Source organism: Pleurodeles waltl, chromosome 12 (assembly GCF_031143425.1).
Source record: "Pleurodeles waltl isolate 20211129_DDA chromosome 12, aPleWal1.hap1.20221129, whole genome shotgun sequence".
In the NCBI taxonomy this organism is placed as follows: Eukaryota; Metazoa; Chordata; class Amphibia; order Caudata; family Salamandridae; genus Pleurodeles; species Pleurodeles waltl.
The window spans coordinates 308,078,954-308,098,645 of NC_090451.1; the positions used below are offsets into that span (position 1 = coordinate 308,078,954).

The following is a 19,692-nucleotide window of genomic DNA, read 5'->3' on the forward strand; positions in this document are numbered from 1 at the left end:
GTCATGCCTTGTGTGTTTCTTCACTAGATCGCCAAATTATCCAATTTTTTTCTCCATTCACTGTTTTTCTAGTCCCTCCTGTAGAGGCCTCATTTTTTGGCAGGAGAAAAAGACTAGATTTACTGCAGATGACATAATTCCTAGGAGTGATTTCAGCTGAGGCACTGAAATTGAATTTCTTCCCAGCGTTTTGAGTGCCAGTTCTTTGAGTTCTAGGTGTATTTCCTGAGACAGAAAAGCTTTGTCTTGCATGGTATCTAAATCCACTCTCATGAATATTATCCTTCTTAATGGAACACTCAATTTTTTGGAGGTTCGCAGTGAGACCTAATTTGCTGAACAATGATAGACAAGCTTCCATGGCTTTTGACGCCTGACTGGTGCTTAATAAGCTAATCGTCCAGGTATGGGAATACCTGATAATCACTTTTCCTTGAGGATGCTGCCACAGGGGAGAGGTATTTCATGAAGATGTGAGGAGCTGATTTGAGGCTGAATAGGATAACTTTGAACTGGTAGTGAGTGCCACCTACTGTGAATCTTAGACATTAGCAATGTTTGGGATGTGTGGGAATATGAAAATATACATTCTGCAAATCCAGGGTTGTCACGTTGTCTCTGTAGTTGAGGAAATGCAGAATGTAAGGAAGGGTGACCATGCAAAAGAATTGTTTTTGTAGACAATTTTTAAATTTTTAGAGATCCAAGATGGGTCGCCAGTTTTCTTTTTTATGAGGGAAAAAACAGGAGTAGCAACCTATTCCATTTTGGGGGGCGGGTGACTTATTCTATCGTTGCTTTGCTCAACATGGTGAGGGCTTCCTTCCAGAGTAAGAAAAGACGTTGTGAGTGCACTCCCTTTGGTGGAGTGGTTGCCGGCCTCTTAATGAAATCCAGGTATGACCGTAGCTGACAAGGTCTAAAACCCATCTGTCTTATGTTATCTGATGTCATTCGTGGGAGAAGTTGGGAATGTTTGCCCCCACCGCTTGCATAGGTTTGGGTGCAACCAGCACTTAAGAGGGGTCACTGTTTCCTTGTGTCTCTACCTTGGTTTTCTGCTTCGGTCTCAGCCCTTGTTTGCTATGAGCGGCTATAGGTAGCAGTCAATAGGGCTGCTGCTGATAGAATGGCCTACACTGCTGATGGTAGGGTTGGTACTGTTGAAAGCATTGACAAGCGATTCTGTATGAAGTGAAACCTCTTCCCCGTGCTATCCTAAAGTGCACTTTCGGAAACCACAACTTGCACACAGTATCTGCAGTTTCAGTATCAGACATGATGGCCTGTAAAGCATCAGACATCTTTTCCAAAGGGGGCTTCCTCATCATAGGCCACTCCCAGGATATTTGACTGAATCTCATGCCAGAAAGATGTTGGTTTCTGCCAACCTTGTTGTCTTAAAACGGCAGCCCCTGCCAGAAGCCTCTGGACGTGATATCGCTAGATGAGGGCACTATCTGCGAGGATGTTCTTTCCCCTTCTTGCAGAATTGTTTTTGCTTCTGATCTTCTATCCTCTTTGCACTAGGTCTACAAAGGCACTGATATCGGACCACATTTGCCGATCATATCAGCCCAAGATGGACAAGGTGTTAGCAGCACAGAATGTAATGAAAAACATAGCTGAAAATCTTTTGCCTATATTATCCAGGTGCCTACCCTCTCTTTATCTATCTGGTGGAGAAGAAACCGGCATGGAGGAATTTTTGGAATGGCACTAAACCACGAGAGTCCCAATTAAACAGGCAGGTGAGTTTTCTGGTGCCTTGTTTTTTTTTTTTTTTTTTTCTATTCAAGGCAGGATGGTTGCAACCCTCCCAGAGTTATTCATAATCCACATGCCCTCCTCCCGGATATAATCTATCAGGGGGGCTTGCACGACTTCTTCACAAGCTCCTTAAAGAAATCAGACTGTGACTGACATTGGCAGGTGGAACCTTTTTGCCACGCTTTCCATCAGGTCGTGAAAACCCCTTATGTCATGTAGAGGAGAGTCTACTTGTCGAGGAGCAGGTGGTGATGGACTAGGAATCAAATAGTCATACCATTTGTAGTTATTGTCTGGAATCTCTCCATCCTTCCTATCATCATCTGATGACGACGAATCATCCCTAGTAGGAGCTGCAAAGCTGGATGCAGGAGACATCCTGGGTGTCAGTGGTGGTGGAATGGGCCTCAGTGCTCTCGGAGATGAAAGCCAAGATGGAACATAAGGCTATGTTGGGTGTTGTGGGCGCAGAAAACCTTTTATAGTAGTCCTGCAGCATCCCTTGGAGGTCTTGGAAAAGAGTTAAAGAAATGTGTACCATACCTGCTTGTGACAGATATTGCTGTAGATGGTTAGTGCTGACTATTCAGTCTACTGGGGTCGTTTTATTCCTGGTGAGAGTGCTCACATTTCTCATCCTGGTATTTTACATGGAGTTTGGAACGGCTGTGCACAGTCCCAAATGGGCCTGCATCATCTGATTCTTCCACGCTCAAAAGATGACCAGGAGGGAGAGGAGACACCTTACTTTGGGAAGTGTGTTCAGGCGGAATGAATGATTGTGATTTTTATTGTCGTCAATGACAGTCAAATCTGTGAATGTAGCTGCCCAAAAGCAAAGGCTTTTTGATAATCTTCAGCGTCAACAGTTATTCTAGTCTATGGTTGTGCAGATTTCGTTGACCGAGCCTTCATTAACAATACTTTTGTCGATTTGAAAGATGCAGACGATGATATGGATGGCGGTGTGATAATGGTTACCGTCGTCGACTTTGGTGTTTGAGAGCAAGGTGGCGGTCATTGAAAATTTTAAAGCTGTTTTAGGCTTTGGCATTAACGGTTCAAAGGAGAACTTTGGAGTATACTCCAGATTTCACAGATGGAGTAGTGGGGTTCAGAACTGCCAGATTTTGGGGAGATTTATTTCTCTTCTCTCCTTTTTTTAACTGTCTTTGACAGACTCATGGCGAGTTCTCTGTAAGGCCTTACTGGAGTCCACTGAAGTTTCCTTCACATGCCACCTTTCCCTCTTCTGTGACCTTTTCTGGGAAGTGGAAGAAGATTTACTGTCTTCTTCCTCAGAACAAGGAGATATTTTTGATTTGGTGTTTTTGAAGCCACAGAAGCCTCCCCTCTCTATCCTTTGAGGTTTTATGAGGTTTTAATGGAAACGGTATGAGAGATATTGCAGTCTTTTACCTTATGTTTAGGATAAAGAGCAGACGCAGTCATTGTGTGGGGGGGGTGGGGGGGGGTCTTCAAAATTAATTATTTTCTTCCCACATGTACAACAGGGCCTGAAAAGCACTTTTCTTCTTTAGATAACCCAGACATGTTAGTAGATGTAAGATAACACTGGTTTCATGAAAAAACTGGGCAGAGATCAGGGAGACTCCCTACATACAACGTGTGGAAGAAATTCTGAGGGGCTCAGCCTCTATTTGCAAGTGTTCTAGACTGTGCTGTCATCTGATTGGCTGAGTTTGGTTCTTTATTAAGCTATGGATAAGCTATTAAAGTGATTGTTAATTGCCATTACAGCCTACTATAATGTAATGGACTGCTTTATTGTGATACTGTGGGACTCGCGCTTTTGATGACTGGGAAGGATTCAAGCATGTGAATCTATGAACGATCCAGTACTGGAGAAACTACACCTTCCATCGTCTTTGCAACATCAGGCTCTTTTTTTCCCTTTAACTAATGGGTTAAAAGAAGCCTGTTGACCCCAGTAGATTTAGGCACTGACTCAGAAGTCCAACCATCTGAAATAAGATTGTTTTCTCCAAAGACAGAGGCTATGTATTGATGGTCTGTTTAATTGTTGTTCTTAATTAATTCCTAAGATGTATGGAGGGGTTTTGTAAATAACTTGAATGTCAACGTTACTTGGTACAAGATAATAAATGCTATATTGGAGCCATAAAGTGTAACAGATTTACTGAACTGTAACAGAGCAGATTGTGAACAGAAGTGAGACCTAGGTTTTTCTGCAGTTGTTGAAAAAGTCCCATCACTATATGTAACAGTGCAGGTTTCAGCAACAGTTAGAAGACAACTGTGTGTTGAGAGAACAGGACTGTACCAAGAGAATTTCATGGTCAGAAAGACAGGTGGGTTTTTATGCATGGTCTTACGGACAAAGACACTGGCTATAAAATCTCATCGTCTTTTAATGGGCAGCCAGTAAAGCTGTTTTAACCCCTTCTGTGCCGCGGACGTAGTGGTTACGTCCTGCGGCACAGTGCTGCTGTGCCGAGGACGTAACCACTACGTCCTCGGCACACAGCCCAGAGGGAGCGCTCTCGCTCCTCTGTGGGGTTCCCCCCACCCCCCAAGTCAGGGATGGAAGGGGAAGCCCTTCCCCTCCCACCCCCGACCCCCCCCAACCCCCCCTGTGACGTCAGCGCGCGAGCGCGCGCTGATTAGTCACAGGGTCTCCCCCATCGCGCTGGAAGCAGAGCTTCCAGCGCGATTGAAAAAGAAATGCTTTTGCATTTCTTTTTCAATCCCATGGGGGAGGCCCCGAGAGGCTTCAAAGGGAAGGAAATGTATTTCCTTCCCTTTGAAGTCTCTCACAGGTTTCAAAAGCTGGATTGCTTGCAATCCGGCTTTTGAAACCCCACTAGACACCAGGGATTTTTTTTTTTTTTCTTGAAATTGGCAAAAGGGAGCGACCCCTTGGGCAAGGGTCGCTCCCAGGGGGGCATTTTTTTAGGAAGGCCTTTTCTGCCCCCCCTGGGGGCAGATTGGCCTATTATAAGGCCGATCTGCCCCCAGGGGGGGCAGAAACCTCTAGGCACCAGGGACCATTTTTTTTTTTTTTTTTTTTTGGGGTGATGAATTCTTTTTTTTTAGGTGGGGAGCGATCCCTTAGGCAAGGGTCGCTCCCCTACGGGGCAATATATATTTAGGCCATTTCTGCCCCCCTTGGGGGCAGATTGGCCTATTTTGATAAGGCCAATCTGCCCCCAAGGGGGGCAGAAACCATTAGACACCAGGGAGTTTGTTTTTGCGCGCGAATGTCACGCAACAAAGCGACCCCTTTGGCAAGGGTCGCTCCCAGGGGGGGCAATTTTTTGGGAAGGCCTTTTCTGCCCCCCCTGGGGGCAGATCGGCCTATTATTAGGCCGATCTGCCCCCAGGGGGGGGAAGAAACCTCTAGGCGCCAGGGCAATTTTTTTTTTTGTGTTTTTTTTTTTTGTTCTTTTTTTTTTTTTTTTAGAGATGGGGAGCGACCCATCAGGCAAGGGTCGCTCCCCTGGGGGGCAAATTGTATTTAGACCATTTCTGCCCCCCTGGGGGCAGATTGGCCGATTTTAGGTCAATCTGCCCCCAAGGGGGCAGAAACCACTAGGCACCGGGGATTTGTTTTTTGGCGCCAATGTCACGCAGGGGGAGCGACCCCGTAGGCAAGGGTCGCTCCCGGGGGGGGGGTGGGGGGGCAAATTTATTTTAGGCCATTTCTGCCCCCCCGGGGGACAGATCGGCCTATTTTTAGGCCGAACTGCCCCCGGGGGGGGGCAGAACACTCTAGGCGCCAGGGCAATTTTTTTTTTGTGTTTTTTTTTTTTGTTGTTTCTTTTTTTAGAGATGGGGAGCGACCCATCAGGCAAGGGTCGCTCCCCTGGGGGGGCAAATTGTATTTAGACCATTTCTGCCCCCCTGGGGGCAGATTGGCCAATTTTAGGTCAATCTGCCCCCTAGGGGGCAGAAACCACTAGGCACCGAGGATTTGTTTTTTGGCGCCAATGTCACGCAGGGGGAGCGACCCCGTAGGCAAGGGTCGCTCCCGGGGGGGGGGTGTGGGGGTTGGGGGGGCAAATTTATTTTAGGCCATTTCTGCCCCCCCGGGGGACAGATCGGCCTATTATTAGGGCGAACTGCCCCCGGGGGGGGGGCAGAACACTCTAGGCGCCAGGGCAATTTTTTTTTTTGTGTTTTTTTTTTTTGTTGTTTCTTTTTTTAGAGATGGGGAGCGACCCATTAGGCAAGGGTCGCTCCCCTGGGGGGGCAAATTGTATTTAGACCATTTCTGCCCCCCTGGGGGCAGATTGGCCAATTTTGGGTCAATCTGCCCCCAAGGGGGCAGAAACCACAAGGCACCGGGGATTTGTTTTTTGGCGCCAATGTCACACAGGGGGAGCGACCCCGTAGGCAAGGGTCGCTCCCGGGGGGGGGGGGGTTGGGGGGGCAAATTTATTTTAGGCCATTTCTGCCCCCCCGGGGGACAGATCGGCCTATTTTTAGGCCGAACTGCCCCCGGGGGGGGGGGGCAGAACACTCTAGGCGCCAGGGCAATTTTTTTTTTGTGTTTTTTTTTTTTGGTTGTTTCTTTTTTTAGAGATGGGGAGCGACCCATCAGGCAAGGGTCGCTCCCCTGGGGGGGCAAATTGTATTTAGACCATTTCTGCCCCCCTGGGGGCAGATTGGCCAATTTTAGGTCAATCTGCCCCCTAGGGGGCAGAAACCACTAGGCACCGGGGATTTGTTTTTTGGCGCCAATGTCACGCAGGGGGAGCGACCCCGTAGGCAAGGGTCGCTCCCGGGGGGGGGGGGGGGGGGGGGGGTGGGGGTTGGGGGGGCAAATTTATTTTAGGCCATTTCTGCCCCCCGGGGGACAGATCGGCCTATTATTAGGCCGAACTGCCCCCGGGGGGGGGCAGAACACTCTAGGCGCCAGGGCAATTTTTTTTTTGTGTTTTTTTTTTGTTGTTTCTTTTTTTAGAGATGGGGAGCGACCCATCAGGCAAGGGTCGCTCCCCTGGGGGGGGCAAATTGTATTTAGACCATTTCTGCCCCCCAGGGGGCAGATTGGCCAATTTTAGGTCAATCTTCCCCCTAGGGGGCAGAAACCACTAGGCACCTGGGATTTGTTTTTTGGCGCCAATGTCACGCAGGGGGAGCGACCCCGTAGGCAAGGGTCGCTCCGGGGGGGGGGTGGAGGTTGGGGGGGCAAATTTATTTTAGGCCATTTCTGCCCCCCCGGGGGACAGATCGGCCTATTATTAGGCCGAACTGCCCCCGGGGGGGGGCAGAACACTCTAGGCGCCAGGGCAATTTTTTTTTTGTGTTTTTTTTTTTGTTGTTTCTTTTTTTTAGAGATGGGGAGCGACCCATCAGGCAAGGGTCGCTCCCCTGGGGGGGCAAATTGTATTTAGACCATTTCTGCCCCCCTGGGGGCAGATTGGCCAATTTTAGGTCAATCTGCCCCCAAGGGGGCAGAAACCACTAGGCACCGGGGATTTGTTTTTTGGCGCCAATGTCACGCAGGGGGAGCGACCCCGTAGGCAAGGGTCGCTCCCGGGGGGGAGGTGGGGGTTGGGGGGGGCAAATTTATTTTAGGCCATTTCTGCCCCCCCGGGGGACAGATCGGCCTATTATTAGGCCGAACTGCCCCCGGGGGGGGGGGGCAGAAACCTCTAGGCGCCAGGGGAATTTTTTTTTTGTGTTTTTTTTTGTTGTTGTTTCTTTTTTTAGAGATGGGGAGCGACCCATCAGGCAAGGGTCGCTCCCCTGGGGGGAGGGTGGGGGTTGGGGGGGCAAATTTATTTTAGGGCATTTCTGCCCCCCCCCCCTGGGGCCGGCTGAGCTACAGGCCAAACACCACAGGTAGGCACCTTGCAAAAAACACCTCTGTTTTCTGTGAAAAAATATGTTGTGTCCACGTTGTGTTTTGGGCCATTTCCTTTTGTGGGCGCTAGGCCTACCCACAGAAGTGATGTACCATTTTTATCGAGAGACTTAGGGGAACGCTGGGTGGAAGGAAATTCGTGGCTCCTCTCAGATTCCAGAACTTTCTGCCACAGAAATGTGAGGAACATGTGTTTTTTTAGCCAAATTTTGAGGTTTGCAAAGGATTCTGGGTAACAGAACCTGGTCCGAGCCCCGCAAGTCACCCCTCCTTGGATTCCCCTAGGTCTCTAGTTTTCAGAAATGCACAGGTTTGGTAGGTTTCCCTAGGTGGCGGCTGAGCTAGAGGCCAAAATCTACAGGTAGTCACTTTGCTAAAAACAGCTCTGTTTTCTGTGATATGTCCACGTTGTGTTTTGGGGCATATCCTGTCGCGGGCGCTAGGCCTACCCACACAAGTGAGGTATCATTTTTATCGGGAGACGTGGGGGAACGCTGGGTGGAAGGAAATTTGTGGCTCCTCTCAGATTCCAGAACTTTCTGCCACAGAAATGTGAGGAACATGTGTTTTTTTAGCAAAATTTTGAGGTTTGCAAAGGATTCTGGGTAACAGAACCTGGTCCGAGCCCCGCAAGTCACCCCTCCTTGGATTCCCCTAGGTCTCTAGTTTTCAGAAATGCACAGGTTTGGTAGGTTTCCCTAGGTGGCGGCTGAGCTAGAGGCCAAAATCTACAGGTAGTCACTTTGCTAAAAACAGCTCTGTTTTCTGTGATATGTCCACGTTGTGTTTTGGGGCATATCCTGTCGCGGGCGCTAGGCCTACCCACACAAGTGAGGTATCATTTTTATCGGGAGACATGGGGGAACGCTGGGTGGAAGGAAATTCGTGGCTCCTCTCAGATTCCAGAACTTTCTGCCACAGAAATGTGAGGAACATGTGTTTTTTTAGCCAAATTTTGAGGTTTGCAAAGGATTCTGGGTAACAGAACCTGGTCCGAGCCCCGCAAGTCACCCCTCCTTGGATTCCCCTAGGTCTCTAGTTTTCAGAAATGCACAGGTTTGGTAGGTTTCCCTAGGTGGCGGCTGAGCTAGAGGCCAAAATCTACAGGTAGTCACTTTGCTAAAAACAGCTCTGTTTTCTGTGATATGTCCACGTTGTGTTTTGGGGCATATCCTGTCGCGGGCGCTAGGCCTACCCACACAATTGAGGTATCATTTTTATCGAGAGACGTGGGGGAACGCTGGGTGGAAGGAAATTTGTGGCTCCTCTCAGATTCCAGAACTTTCTGCCACAGAAATGTGAGGAACATGTGTTTTTTTTAGCGAAATTTTGAGGTTTGCAAAGGATTCTGGGTAACAGAACCTGGTCCGAGCCCCGCAAGTCACCCCTCCTTGGATTCCCCTAGGTCTCTAGTTTTCAGAAATGCACAGGTTTGGTAGGTTTCCCTAGGTGGCGGCTGAGCTAGAGGCCAAAATCTACAGGTAGTCACTTTGCTAAAAACAGCTCTGTTTTCTGTGATATGTCCACGTTGTGTTTTGGGGTATATCCTGTCGCGGGCGCTAGGCCTACCCACACAAGTGAGGTATCATTTTTATCGGGAGACGTGGGGGAACGCTGGGTGGAAGGAAATTTGTGGCTCCTCTCAGATTCCAGAACTTTCTGCCACAGAAATGTGAGGAACATGTGTTTTTTTAGCCAAATTTTGAGGTTTGCAAAGGATTCTGGGTAACAGAACCTGGTCCGAGCCACACAAGTCACCCCTCCTTGGATTCCCCTAGGTCTCTAGTTTTCAGAAATGCACAGGTTTGGTAGGTTTCCCTAGGTGGCGGCTGAGCTAGAGGCCAAAATCTACAGGTAGTCACTTTGCTAAAAACAGCTCTGTTTTCTGTGATGTGTCCACGTTGTGTTTTGGGGCATATCCTGTCGCGGGTGCTAGGCCTACCCACACAAGTGAGGTATCATTTTTATCGGGAGACGTGGGGGAACGCTGGGTGGAAGGAAATTTGTGGCTCCTCTCAGATTCCATAACTTTCTGCCACAGAAATGTGAGGAACATGTGTTTTTTTAGCCAAATTTTGAGGTTTGCAAAGGATTCTGGGTAACAGAACCTGGTCCGAGCCACACAAGTCACCCCTCCTTGGATTCCCCTAGGTCTCTAGTTTTCAGAAATGCACAGGTTTGGTAGGTTTCCCTAGGTGGCGGCTGAGCTAGAGGCCAAAATCTACAGGTAGTCACTTTGCTAAAAACAGCTCTGTTTTCTGTGATGTGTCCATGTTGTGTTTTGGGGCATATCCTGTCGCGGGTGCTAGGCCTACCCACACAAGTGAGGTACCATTTTTATCGGGAGACTTGGGGGAACATAGATTAGCAAAACAAGTACTATTGCCCCTTGTCTTTCTCTACATTTTTTCCTTCCAAATATAGGAGTGTGTGTAAAAAAGACATCTATTTGAGAAATTCCCTGTAATTCACGTGCTACTATGGTCACCCCGGAATTCAGAGATGTGCAAATAACCACTGCTCCTCAACACCTTATCTTGTGCCCTTTTTGGAAATGCAAAGGTTTTCTTGATAGCAATTTTTTACTCCTTATATTTCAGCAAATGAATTGCTGTATACCCGGTATAGAATGAAAACGCACTGCAGGGTGCAGCTCATTTATTGGCTCTGGGTTCCTCGGGTTCTTGATGAACCTACAAGCCCTATATATGCCCGCAACCAGAGGAGTCCAGCAGACGTAACGGTATATTGCTTTCGATAATCTGACATTGCAGGGAAAAGTTACAGAGTAAAACGTAGAGAAAAATTGATGGTTTTTTCACCTCAATTTCAATATTTTTCTTTTTCAGCTGTTATTTTCTGTAGGAAACCCTTGTAGGATCTACACAAATGACCCCTTGCTAAATTCAGAATTTTGTCTACTTTTCAGAAATGTTTAGGTTTCTGGGATCCAGCATTGGTTTCATGACCATTCCTGTCACTGACTGGAAGGAGGCTGAAAGCACAAAAAATTGCACAAATGGGGTATGCCCCAGTAAAATGCCAAAATTGTGTTGAAAAATTGGGTTTTCTGATTCAAGTCTGCCTGTTCCTGAAAGCTGGGAAGCTGCTGAGTTTAGCACCGCAAACCCTTTGTTGATGCCATTTTCAGGGGAAAAACCACAAGCCTTCTTCTGCAGCCACTTTTTCCAATTTTTTTGAAAAAAACGAAATTTTCACTGTATTTTGGCCAATTTCTTGGCCTCCTTCAAGGGAACCCACAAAGTCTGGGTACCTCTAGAATCCCTAGGATGTTGGAAAAAAAGGACGCAAATTTGGCTTGGTTAGCTTATGTGGACAAAAAGTTATGAGGGCCTAAGCGCGAACTGCCCCAAATAGGCAAAAAAAGGCCCGGCACAGGAGGGGGAAAAGGCCTGGCAGCGAAGGGGTTAACACTGATGACATGTAAGTGTACCTGGGTAGACAAGTCTAAACAGGCCTCTGCATTTCGTACCAGGTGAAGATGGTAAAAACAATCACACAATAATTATAGTGATCCAGAAGGTGGTGAAAGCCAAAGATAATTGTTCCTCCTGCCGGTCAATCTCATTAAACATGTAAATAAAAGTATTGGCTACAATATTGTCAGGCAGACTACAATGGATTATACACTCCCCATACACAAAGACAGATTTATGCCAAGGTGCTCTGTCAGGTTCAATCTTAGGAGGCTACTCAACTGATTGACCACAATAAATAGGACAGGGCAGCCAAAAAAAGCTAGATGGTGGAGTTACAGCACAGTAACCCCAAAGTCTCTTCTTCCAGCTAAGTTCACACACTGCCCCACCGACCTACCTTTTGGAGTGACAGGGCGGCGGAGGGGGACAGGTGAGCCTTGGTGTGATTGGCTTAATCCCAGCGATAAAGGAGCGCTCTCTGTCGAAGTACAAATGCCAACTCACGTATCTGACAGTAGCACCCACAAAAACACACACAGTTAAGTGCAGTAAAGCACCACCAAAGTCTCATTTTACAGCAACATCCAAGATGCGATCACGCCATTTTACATAAGAATGACTTGTTGACACTGTCCAAAAAACAGTGCTTCCTTAAAACATATGTAAGTGTCCAGACATGCAACAACACTGTTCCAAAGTTACTACAATAAATAATATGCATCAGTGTACACTAGTACTAATTAATACTTGTTTAGATGAGAGGCCACCCAAGTGGTAACGTCATGCAAATTTACAAGGTCAACCGCAACGTACATTTTAATATGCAATGCAAGTCTGTTTTTAGCCCAACAAAACTAACTTCAAAGTTATTTACAAATGAGAATGTAAGCATTAAATGTCCGTCCAATTCTTAAACCTTGCACGTTTATAAATGCAAGATGTATTTACTTTTGCACTCTTGATAACCCAAATGCTCTGGATAGTACATTGAGTGCCAATTCAATTATTATTGGTTAGTCCTATTTTATGTCTCATGATTTCTGACTACCTGAATGTTAATTATATCTTATTTTGAAATTAAAAACCTTGTGACAACATTAGGCATGTGTTTTTATGTGGAGCGTGACTTAGTTACGCAGAGTGTTCATTCTAAGTTGAACTAGAGTAAACTTAGCTCAATAAAGGTTGTACTTGTGTCACTTGAGGCTTGCAGACCGTTTCCAGAAAATCAGTCAACACCAGCTATCTCCTAGTGGGACATCAACCTTGGAGCAGGCACCTTCTCTTGTACTACTCTGCATTCGAATTAATCCTGCTTGAAGAAGTCTTGTGTGCCCAGAGTATTATTTACAATACTTCAGTATAGTCACCATTCTGCCAGTTTGGTGGAGATGCCACATCAACGAGAAAGCACCAAGTAGCTGCAAATGATTTTGCTGGGGGAGAATTGAAAAAACTATGCTAAGGATTATTAACCCACTGTAGATTACTATCCTGAAATCTGTCTATGCTGTTGTGCACTTTGAATGCTTCTTGACAAAGCAACATGGTACTACATATCAAATAGGTTTCATGTCTAACAAACAGGACTCCTACTGGCACACACAACACGCCTATCCAATGCCAGATTAGGAGGTCAGGAATTTGCTTACATCACTCCTAAAGCGTGGATTGACCTCCCACTTCACATCAAAGCCTCCTGCTCTCATTTTGAATTCCGCAAGAAGCTGAAAGACCTGGCTTTTCAATTAATGAGCCTACCGTAGGCAAGGCTAGGCAGACACCTGCTAAACATCAAAATACCCTCATAGGTGATAGTGTGCTTTAAAAATGCATACAATATGACGTCATGCATAGGCTACATATTGCTTGTGGTGAAATGTATATCCTGGACAGGAGGAGGTGTGTCAATGTGAAAAGTACATAGTATTCTCACAACGTAATGTGCATCACTGACGAGCTACTTGCTTGGTGCAGTAGAGGAAGGTACAAAACCTGTTGCTCAAAAAAGCATGACTAGTCTCTCAATTCTGCTGCACAAAGAGAAACCATTTGGTATATACTCTGGAACCGCTCCAAAAACTAACCATGCACATCGGTAATATTTTCAGCAGACACATTTTGTGCTAGTCAATTCCTAAAACTTGCTAACGTCTACCCCAAAGACAAGTGGCAATGAAAATGATGCTGCCTTTAAGCTACATTTTTCTAACAAGCATCCAGCTAACAGATATACCAAATCTCAAACACATAAATAAATGAGACATGCACTCAAGGTACAAACGAAGGCGGTGAAATAAATGTATAAAAACAAAGGTGTCCCTGACCAAAATGTTATTAAAGTGAACGGTCAAATTACTTGCATTTTAGATGGCTCAATTCACCGGCTTTCTAACTTTTTACTGTAGGCACAGGTAAAAGATCCATTAAGTAAACATGTAACAGATTGATACGTGTTAGCTAGATATAGATCAAAGTTACTATTAGATAGAAGTCTTAACACTATCACACATATTGTGGGGCCTTTAGAAGTACTGCTTGAATTGCACAGACTAGAAGGCATTTGCACTACATTTTCAAACGGGTAATGCAGTTTGGACCGGACGTCGAAACTAAAACTCTTGTACAGCAGCCCATCTAACCTCTGAAAGCGCTATACTTTTAGGCCGACATCTTCAGTGGCGCAAAAGTCTAAAGAACTCACCCAATTTTTGTCTTCTCCTTCTGCTTTGAAGACAGACCAGTTTTGTTTTTTTTGCACTCCTTGTCCTTCGGCTTGGATTTCATCTTCCGTCCCCTCTTCTCTGTTCTTCTTTCAACAGAAGCACTAGGGAAATTTTCGGGGCTCATGACCCGTGGAATGTTACGCTCCCCTCGCTCCTTGGCCTTGGCTATTGCCTCCGATATGATACGGTTGGCCTTCTCTTGCTTGCTCTCTGTGTCCACCTTTTTTTTCTGCCTCCTCTCCGAAGTTACTTTCACCTGGGTATTCTGCAGCTTGGAATATGTCCCTGAACCATCAGTCTTCTTGATGGAAGGAGGCTGCAAAGAAACCGAAGCACACATTACTAACTAGGCATTAATGGTTCTTCTGAATACCTCACAATTTCTTTAACTCAAAGCAGAGTGGTGATATTACTTTACTGGGGTGCATGGGTGTGAAATATATCACGGATACACGATTCCTGCTTTAAAACCGATTTACCGCCACAAAATTATTATATAAGCTTTCAGTGATTTTCTGAGAATTCCTTGCTACTCACCTTGTTATCAGTAAGTACACTTCCTAAATATCATCACATACAACGCAATTACAGTTTAAGATTGATACTTCACTGTAGTTACCTTCTATCACCACACCATTCTTAGTCCATCAAAACATTATTTTCTTAAGCATGGAAAACCCCGAAGCTGCGTCAATCAATATTTGTGTTTGCTGAATAAATACTATGCACTAGCATGTAAGTAAACGATGCAGAACATGTTTATTAAAAATATTCCAAATGATCTTTCCCTTACATTTTACTTATAACACTTCACACATTTATATAGTTAAAAAAAATGCATAATCAAAAATCTAATTGCTAATCGTTCAAACATCCTAGCAAATGCAGCAATTAACATTAAGATTTAGAAAGGCAGGAACCTCACACACCGAAATACCTGCATCAGAAAATGTAAGAGCACATCACAAAATTGTCGTTTTCTCACCCATGAATGTGCTTAAGACTGCCGAGCATTGAAAAGCCACTGGGAATAGCCATGTACATTTTGAAACCAAATCCAGCGCACTTCATTGGGTACATGTTCTATAAGCGGCTAGTCCAAGGTTTCCAAGCTGTGATGCAGCAGTAGGAGAGGCAGGGCTCGAGAACTCGCAGTTGAATGCCACCTTGGGCCCGCGGGCTATAACAAACAACCACTGCTTCAGAAAACAGCAACAAGCTCAAGATGGCGATGCAATGCGACTCCCGTCGCAGCAGCCAGTAATAAGGAAGGTTATTCAATCCCATTAGCCTTTTAGCCCAAGTGAACCCCTCCTCCTTCCCCTCATTCAGGCTTTCACTTACCCTTCCTCTTGGCCTCTTCACTGAAGACATGGTTGGCATCAGGCAGTCGCGTGATACCCTTGCTTTTTCCCCACATCAAGCAAAGCTCAGTAGAAAAACATTGAAAAATGATTGCTGCTAAACAGCTCGGCTGCCGAGATTTGCGCAGCCCTCCACCAATACACATTGTGATTAAACATATCCTCTCCTTTGAGAAGCAGGGTCCACAGTGCGTCCAATTCAAGCAAACGGGAAAAAAGAAGGCAATCTTCCCTGAAGAGCAGATTTTCCACAACCGCTTGTAAGCAAATAGCAGATTCCAACAAGGCAAAATGAACGCACAAAGCATCAAAATGCATCAACATGAATATTAGAGATGCCGTTAAAACACAGTCTTTCTGCGGATGTAAGCCAGCAGATGGTGCTACCCGTTATTATTCCATTACACTTTGCAATTTAACCCCCGCTGGACCGCTTCTTCCGATGCGTGCGGTTAACTCTTATACTCCTCCATCTCAGTTTACAGAAACGCCAACTCCTAAAGGGAAACGCGGGTTTAAGAAACACCTGAATTAAAATTGATAGTGGGCTTACTATTGCTGATCATCTGATGCCAGTCCCAAGGTCAAAGAAAATGTCTAAGTCTCAGCAAGAAAATCGCGATGATTCGGCACATGAACGGTTTGTTTTAATTATGTTGTACCTGCATTTAAAGGCCATCAGGTCTTTCCTATGAGAGGGAGAATATCCCAGTAATGCAAATAGACAAGCAAGGTAGCCCAACGGTGTGGTTTCTGAAACAATCAGGGATTCATTTGTGCTGCGAAAGTGATAATACTCTAGTCACTCCCTCCGACGAAGAATCTATTTGTTATGCAGAAATAACTTATGAGAGGCCAGTTTATATGCCTTATTCAGTAAAATAAGGCGCCTCAGTATAAAGACAGCAAAATATGCTAATGACAGAGAAGGACAGGACATAAAGCAGCTACAACGGAGCTTGGAGTACGGATAATGGTGCCGGAGGTGGGAGAGGGGGTTTGCAACAGAAGGGCTTGCACGATACCAGCATAATCTTAAGGGTGAAATAAAGGTTCAACCTGATTCTCTGCAAAAGCCACAGAACACAAGCTATGAGTCGTTAAATTAGAAAACAATGTAGACTGCTAATGTGAAAATATACGCATTACAACAAAGACCACAACAGATTCATTGACTACACTAGTTGCTATACTTGAGGCATGGAGCCCGACTGTACAACAAAATGTGTGCAGTGGAGAAAAAATACGTAGTGTTGAGAGATGTCAAAAATGTGACTAAAGGACAAACATCGCAGGCAGCTGCGCTTAAAGCAAATGTGCAGGCTGATATGGAATGGGTTTCGCCATGCCGGCCCTGCAGTCAATACTGTCCTTATTTACTTCATGAGGTGTGGACAAAGAGTCAAGACGCACTTTGTTCAACGGTAAGGTGTCATACTGCTTCCCAGTTAACCGTAAAACGGTTGGTACGCTAACTACAGTCCTTCCAGCACGTAAACCTTTCATCATTTCATAAAGTCCCTTCCAAACTTGGTAAAAATCCTGCCGCTTGAAATCCAGGCAGGAACGGTGCTCTAAAAGATGCTGCTATCAAGCGGGATGCATCAGACACCAGGATTCCAGCAACGGCCAGGCTCTTATCCACGGAATTAGCTTTGATCCAGCTAAAGCTTTGACAGTCTCAATAAAACTAAAACGGCAGGACACTGTCGGTACCTTGGTGCCCTGAATGAGGCAGTGCGGATATCACAAGTACATGGAACACCCAAGAAATCGGCTTAGATGATTTGGAAGAAAACGGCCTCACCAACACACAAAATGTTACTCAACAGGAACTTTACAATGACGCAGTGGTGATTAGGATGCGGGAGGTGAGCTGAGTGACCCTGCCAGCCACAAATGCCCACCACTTGCTGGAAGCTGTGAGCAGCTGAGCGTGGCCAAAGATGTGCCCCCAACACCTTCCTTCCTGAGGGTGGCTGCACACAACTGATGCACGAAGGACAATGCAGGATGTTATGTGTATTTTTAAAGCGCACAATCACCCGCTAGTGTATCCTAGCTCTGAGCAAGTGTCTCTTTAGCCCTGTTCAGGGTGGGTTGGTTAATTGAAAAGCCAGGTCTTCAGCTGCTTGCAGAATTCAAGAAGAGAGAAAGAGGTTTTGATGTGAAATGGAAGGCTGTTCCACGCTTTAGGAGCATTGTAAGAAAATGCCTGTCCTCCTGATCTGGTTCTGTGCATGACTAGGATGGTGTAAGTAGGAGTCTTGCAGAGCAGAGGTGTCTGGAGTGTTGGTGGAAAAAGGAACTGTTCAAATCTTAGTTGTGTATTGACGTGTAGAGAGAGTGTAGTGTAGAGAGAGAGAGAGAGAGAGACAGTGTGTGTGTGTGCGTGCAGCTTGAAATTAGCTTGCTTATGTATCAGGAACCAGTGGAGTTCTCTGAGATGACGTGATGCGAGTTTTGTGTGCTTGGTTGAAAAGACAAGACTGGCTTCCAAGTTCTCGATGGTTTGTAGTCTTCTAGTGAGTTGCTTGGTGATCCCTGCATAAAGGTTGTTTCCTCTGTCCAACTTGCTGGTGACTAGGGTATTGTTTGGGAGCCATTTGAAGATCTTCCTCAGCATCTTCAGAGTATGGCAACACTGACTTGGGTCATGATGAGTCTCCACAGGAGAAGATGGCTGTCACAGTTGGCGTTCTCTGATGCAGAGACTACAAGGATGGAGACACTGCAGTGCACTGGGCGGCCCAAAGGCAGGCTAGAGACAAAGAGATCTTTGCTGTCCTAGACCTAGGAAGACCAAAAGTCAGGTGGACCAGATGGATGAGGCCAGTGCTGGAGAAGAAGCAGTTCTACAGAGTGGTGGAGGCGCATGGAATAGACACTGGCAAAGTTAGAAACAGGCAACTGTGCTCTCTATAAACCACATAGCCCTTTGAAGAGAATTAAATTAAGATTTGATATGCTGTGCCTGTAACATATTTCAGCAGTGAGAGAAGACAGGCTGGGTGTCGCTGCACAAAGAGAAACTACTCCCCCCAGGTGGCGTTGATGCTGATCGCTGCGTGGATCACAGTAAAGTGAACAGGCCACAAGTGCAGATCAAGACAGCACCCATAGAGAGATCAAATGAGGCTGACTCAACCAGCAGCTGAAACTAACCAGGACAACCACCCAGACCACGTTTTGCTCCCAATACCGGAGTCCCTCAGGGACCTTGAGGTGAAGATTAATACCATAAGGTAGATGTAAATCTTCTACAGGCAGACCACTGTAAATTAATGGCATTGGTTGACACCATGGAAACAACAGCTGATTTAACCCCTGGTGTCACAGAACTGCACCAATTAAGTAGCCAAATTTCATGAAAGGATACACCTGGAATTTAGAGCACAAGAGGCAGAAAACCGATTCCATAGGATTAACATTATGGTGTGACTGCTATAGAGAGGTGAAGGCACAAAGACTGAGCTTTAAGTGGAAATATGCCGGGCACCAACAAAATACATTTTTCTCAACAGAAAGAGCCCAAACAGCCCCAGGTGGGCCACCTGCCTGCGGGAGCCCCACATCAACCGATAATAGCCAAGATGCTGAACTATGTAAAGAGATTATAGTACGAAACACATCCCCTAGTAAATCATATAATCATCCTATCAAGCTATCACTCTTCTCAGGCTTAACAGCACAACAAAGGCACTCCTTCCTTAAGGTGAAAATGATACAAGGCACTCCTTCCTTGAGGTGAAAATGAAACTGTGAACCTGATCACACATATGCTCTGATGCTGGCAAAGCTAAATGTGATAGGGGACAGGACGGCACACTTCTTTACGGAAATCACTAATGCTTTGGATTGGATGGAAAGGTGAGACCATGAAGGTACTTCCCTGAGGGCCATGACTATGTGGAAGACAGAGCCAGGGATTTAAGTGGGCATTAAAAAAAAACCTGGAGGGTCTCTAAAGGGAGTGTGGTCAAAGCAGTGTGACCAGGAGTCCTTTACAAGTAGTGCAGCCTAAATAATAAAGGGCAGGGCCTAAATTAAGTGATTCTGTACTACATAAACTGTTTAAGTCTGCATGCTGCCCGAGGCACTGGAAAGAGCAAAGGCACACCAGGGCCCAGGCCAGCAAATGAACACAAAGCGGACATATAATCCGGTCAGAGGTTCACTCCTTCTTCCATTTGAGAAATATTCAGTTTCATATTTAGTTCTTTCCCTTTAAGACTAGGGCCACAGCCCTGCTGCAGAAAGCAGGAGAAGAAATAATTACATATATATATATATATATATATATATATATATATATATATATATATATATCAATCATTACTCATCTCTCTATCGGACTTAGTGGTGCTGATATGAAAGACATAAAGAGCCCAAAAGGGAGCCGTTTCTGTCATCCCTTTTAATTACTGCCAGTGCTCAGACCTGGGAAGACCAGTCCCACTTACAGCCCTGAAGACAGCACTTGAGACCGAGAAGGCAAAATAGGTGATATGCCAAACCAAGGCCATATCAGATGTTAA

General features: G+C 45.7%; 1 protein-coding gene across 8 annotated transcripts in view; it reads right to left on the reverse strand.

Moving 5' to 3' along the window:
* Positions 1-19,692, reverse strand: part of CHD9 (chromodomain helicase DNA binding protein 9) — a 1,629,153-nt gene that overhangs the window by 1,386,704 nt on the left and 222,757 nt on the right. For 6 of the 8 annotated variants that reach the window (XM_069216350.1, XM_069216347.1, XM_069216351.1 and 3 more), the window contains exon 5: positions 13,769-14,106. In XM_069216350.1, coding sequence (XP_069072451.1) covers positions 13,769-14,106 — 338 coding nt within the window. Of the gene's footprint in view, positions 1-13,768; positions 14,107-15,134; positions 15,503-19,692 lie in introns of those variants that run through there. The other 2 variants (XM_069216354.1, XM_069216353.1) reach the window with 1 other exon arrangement.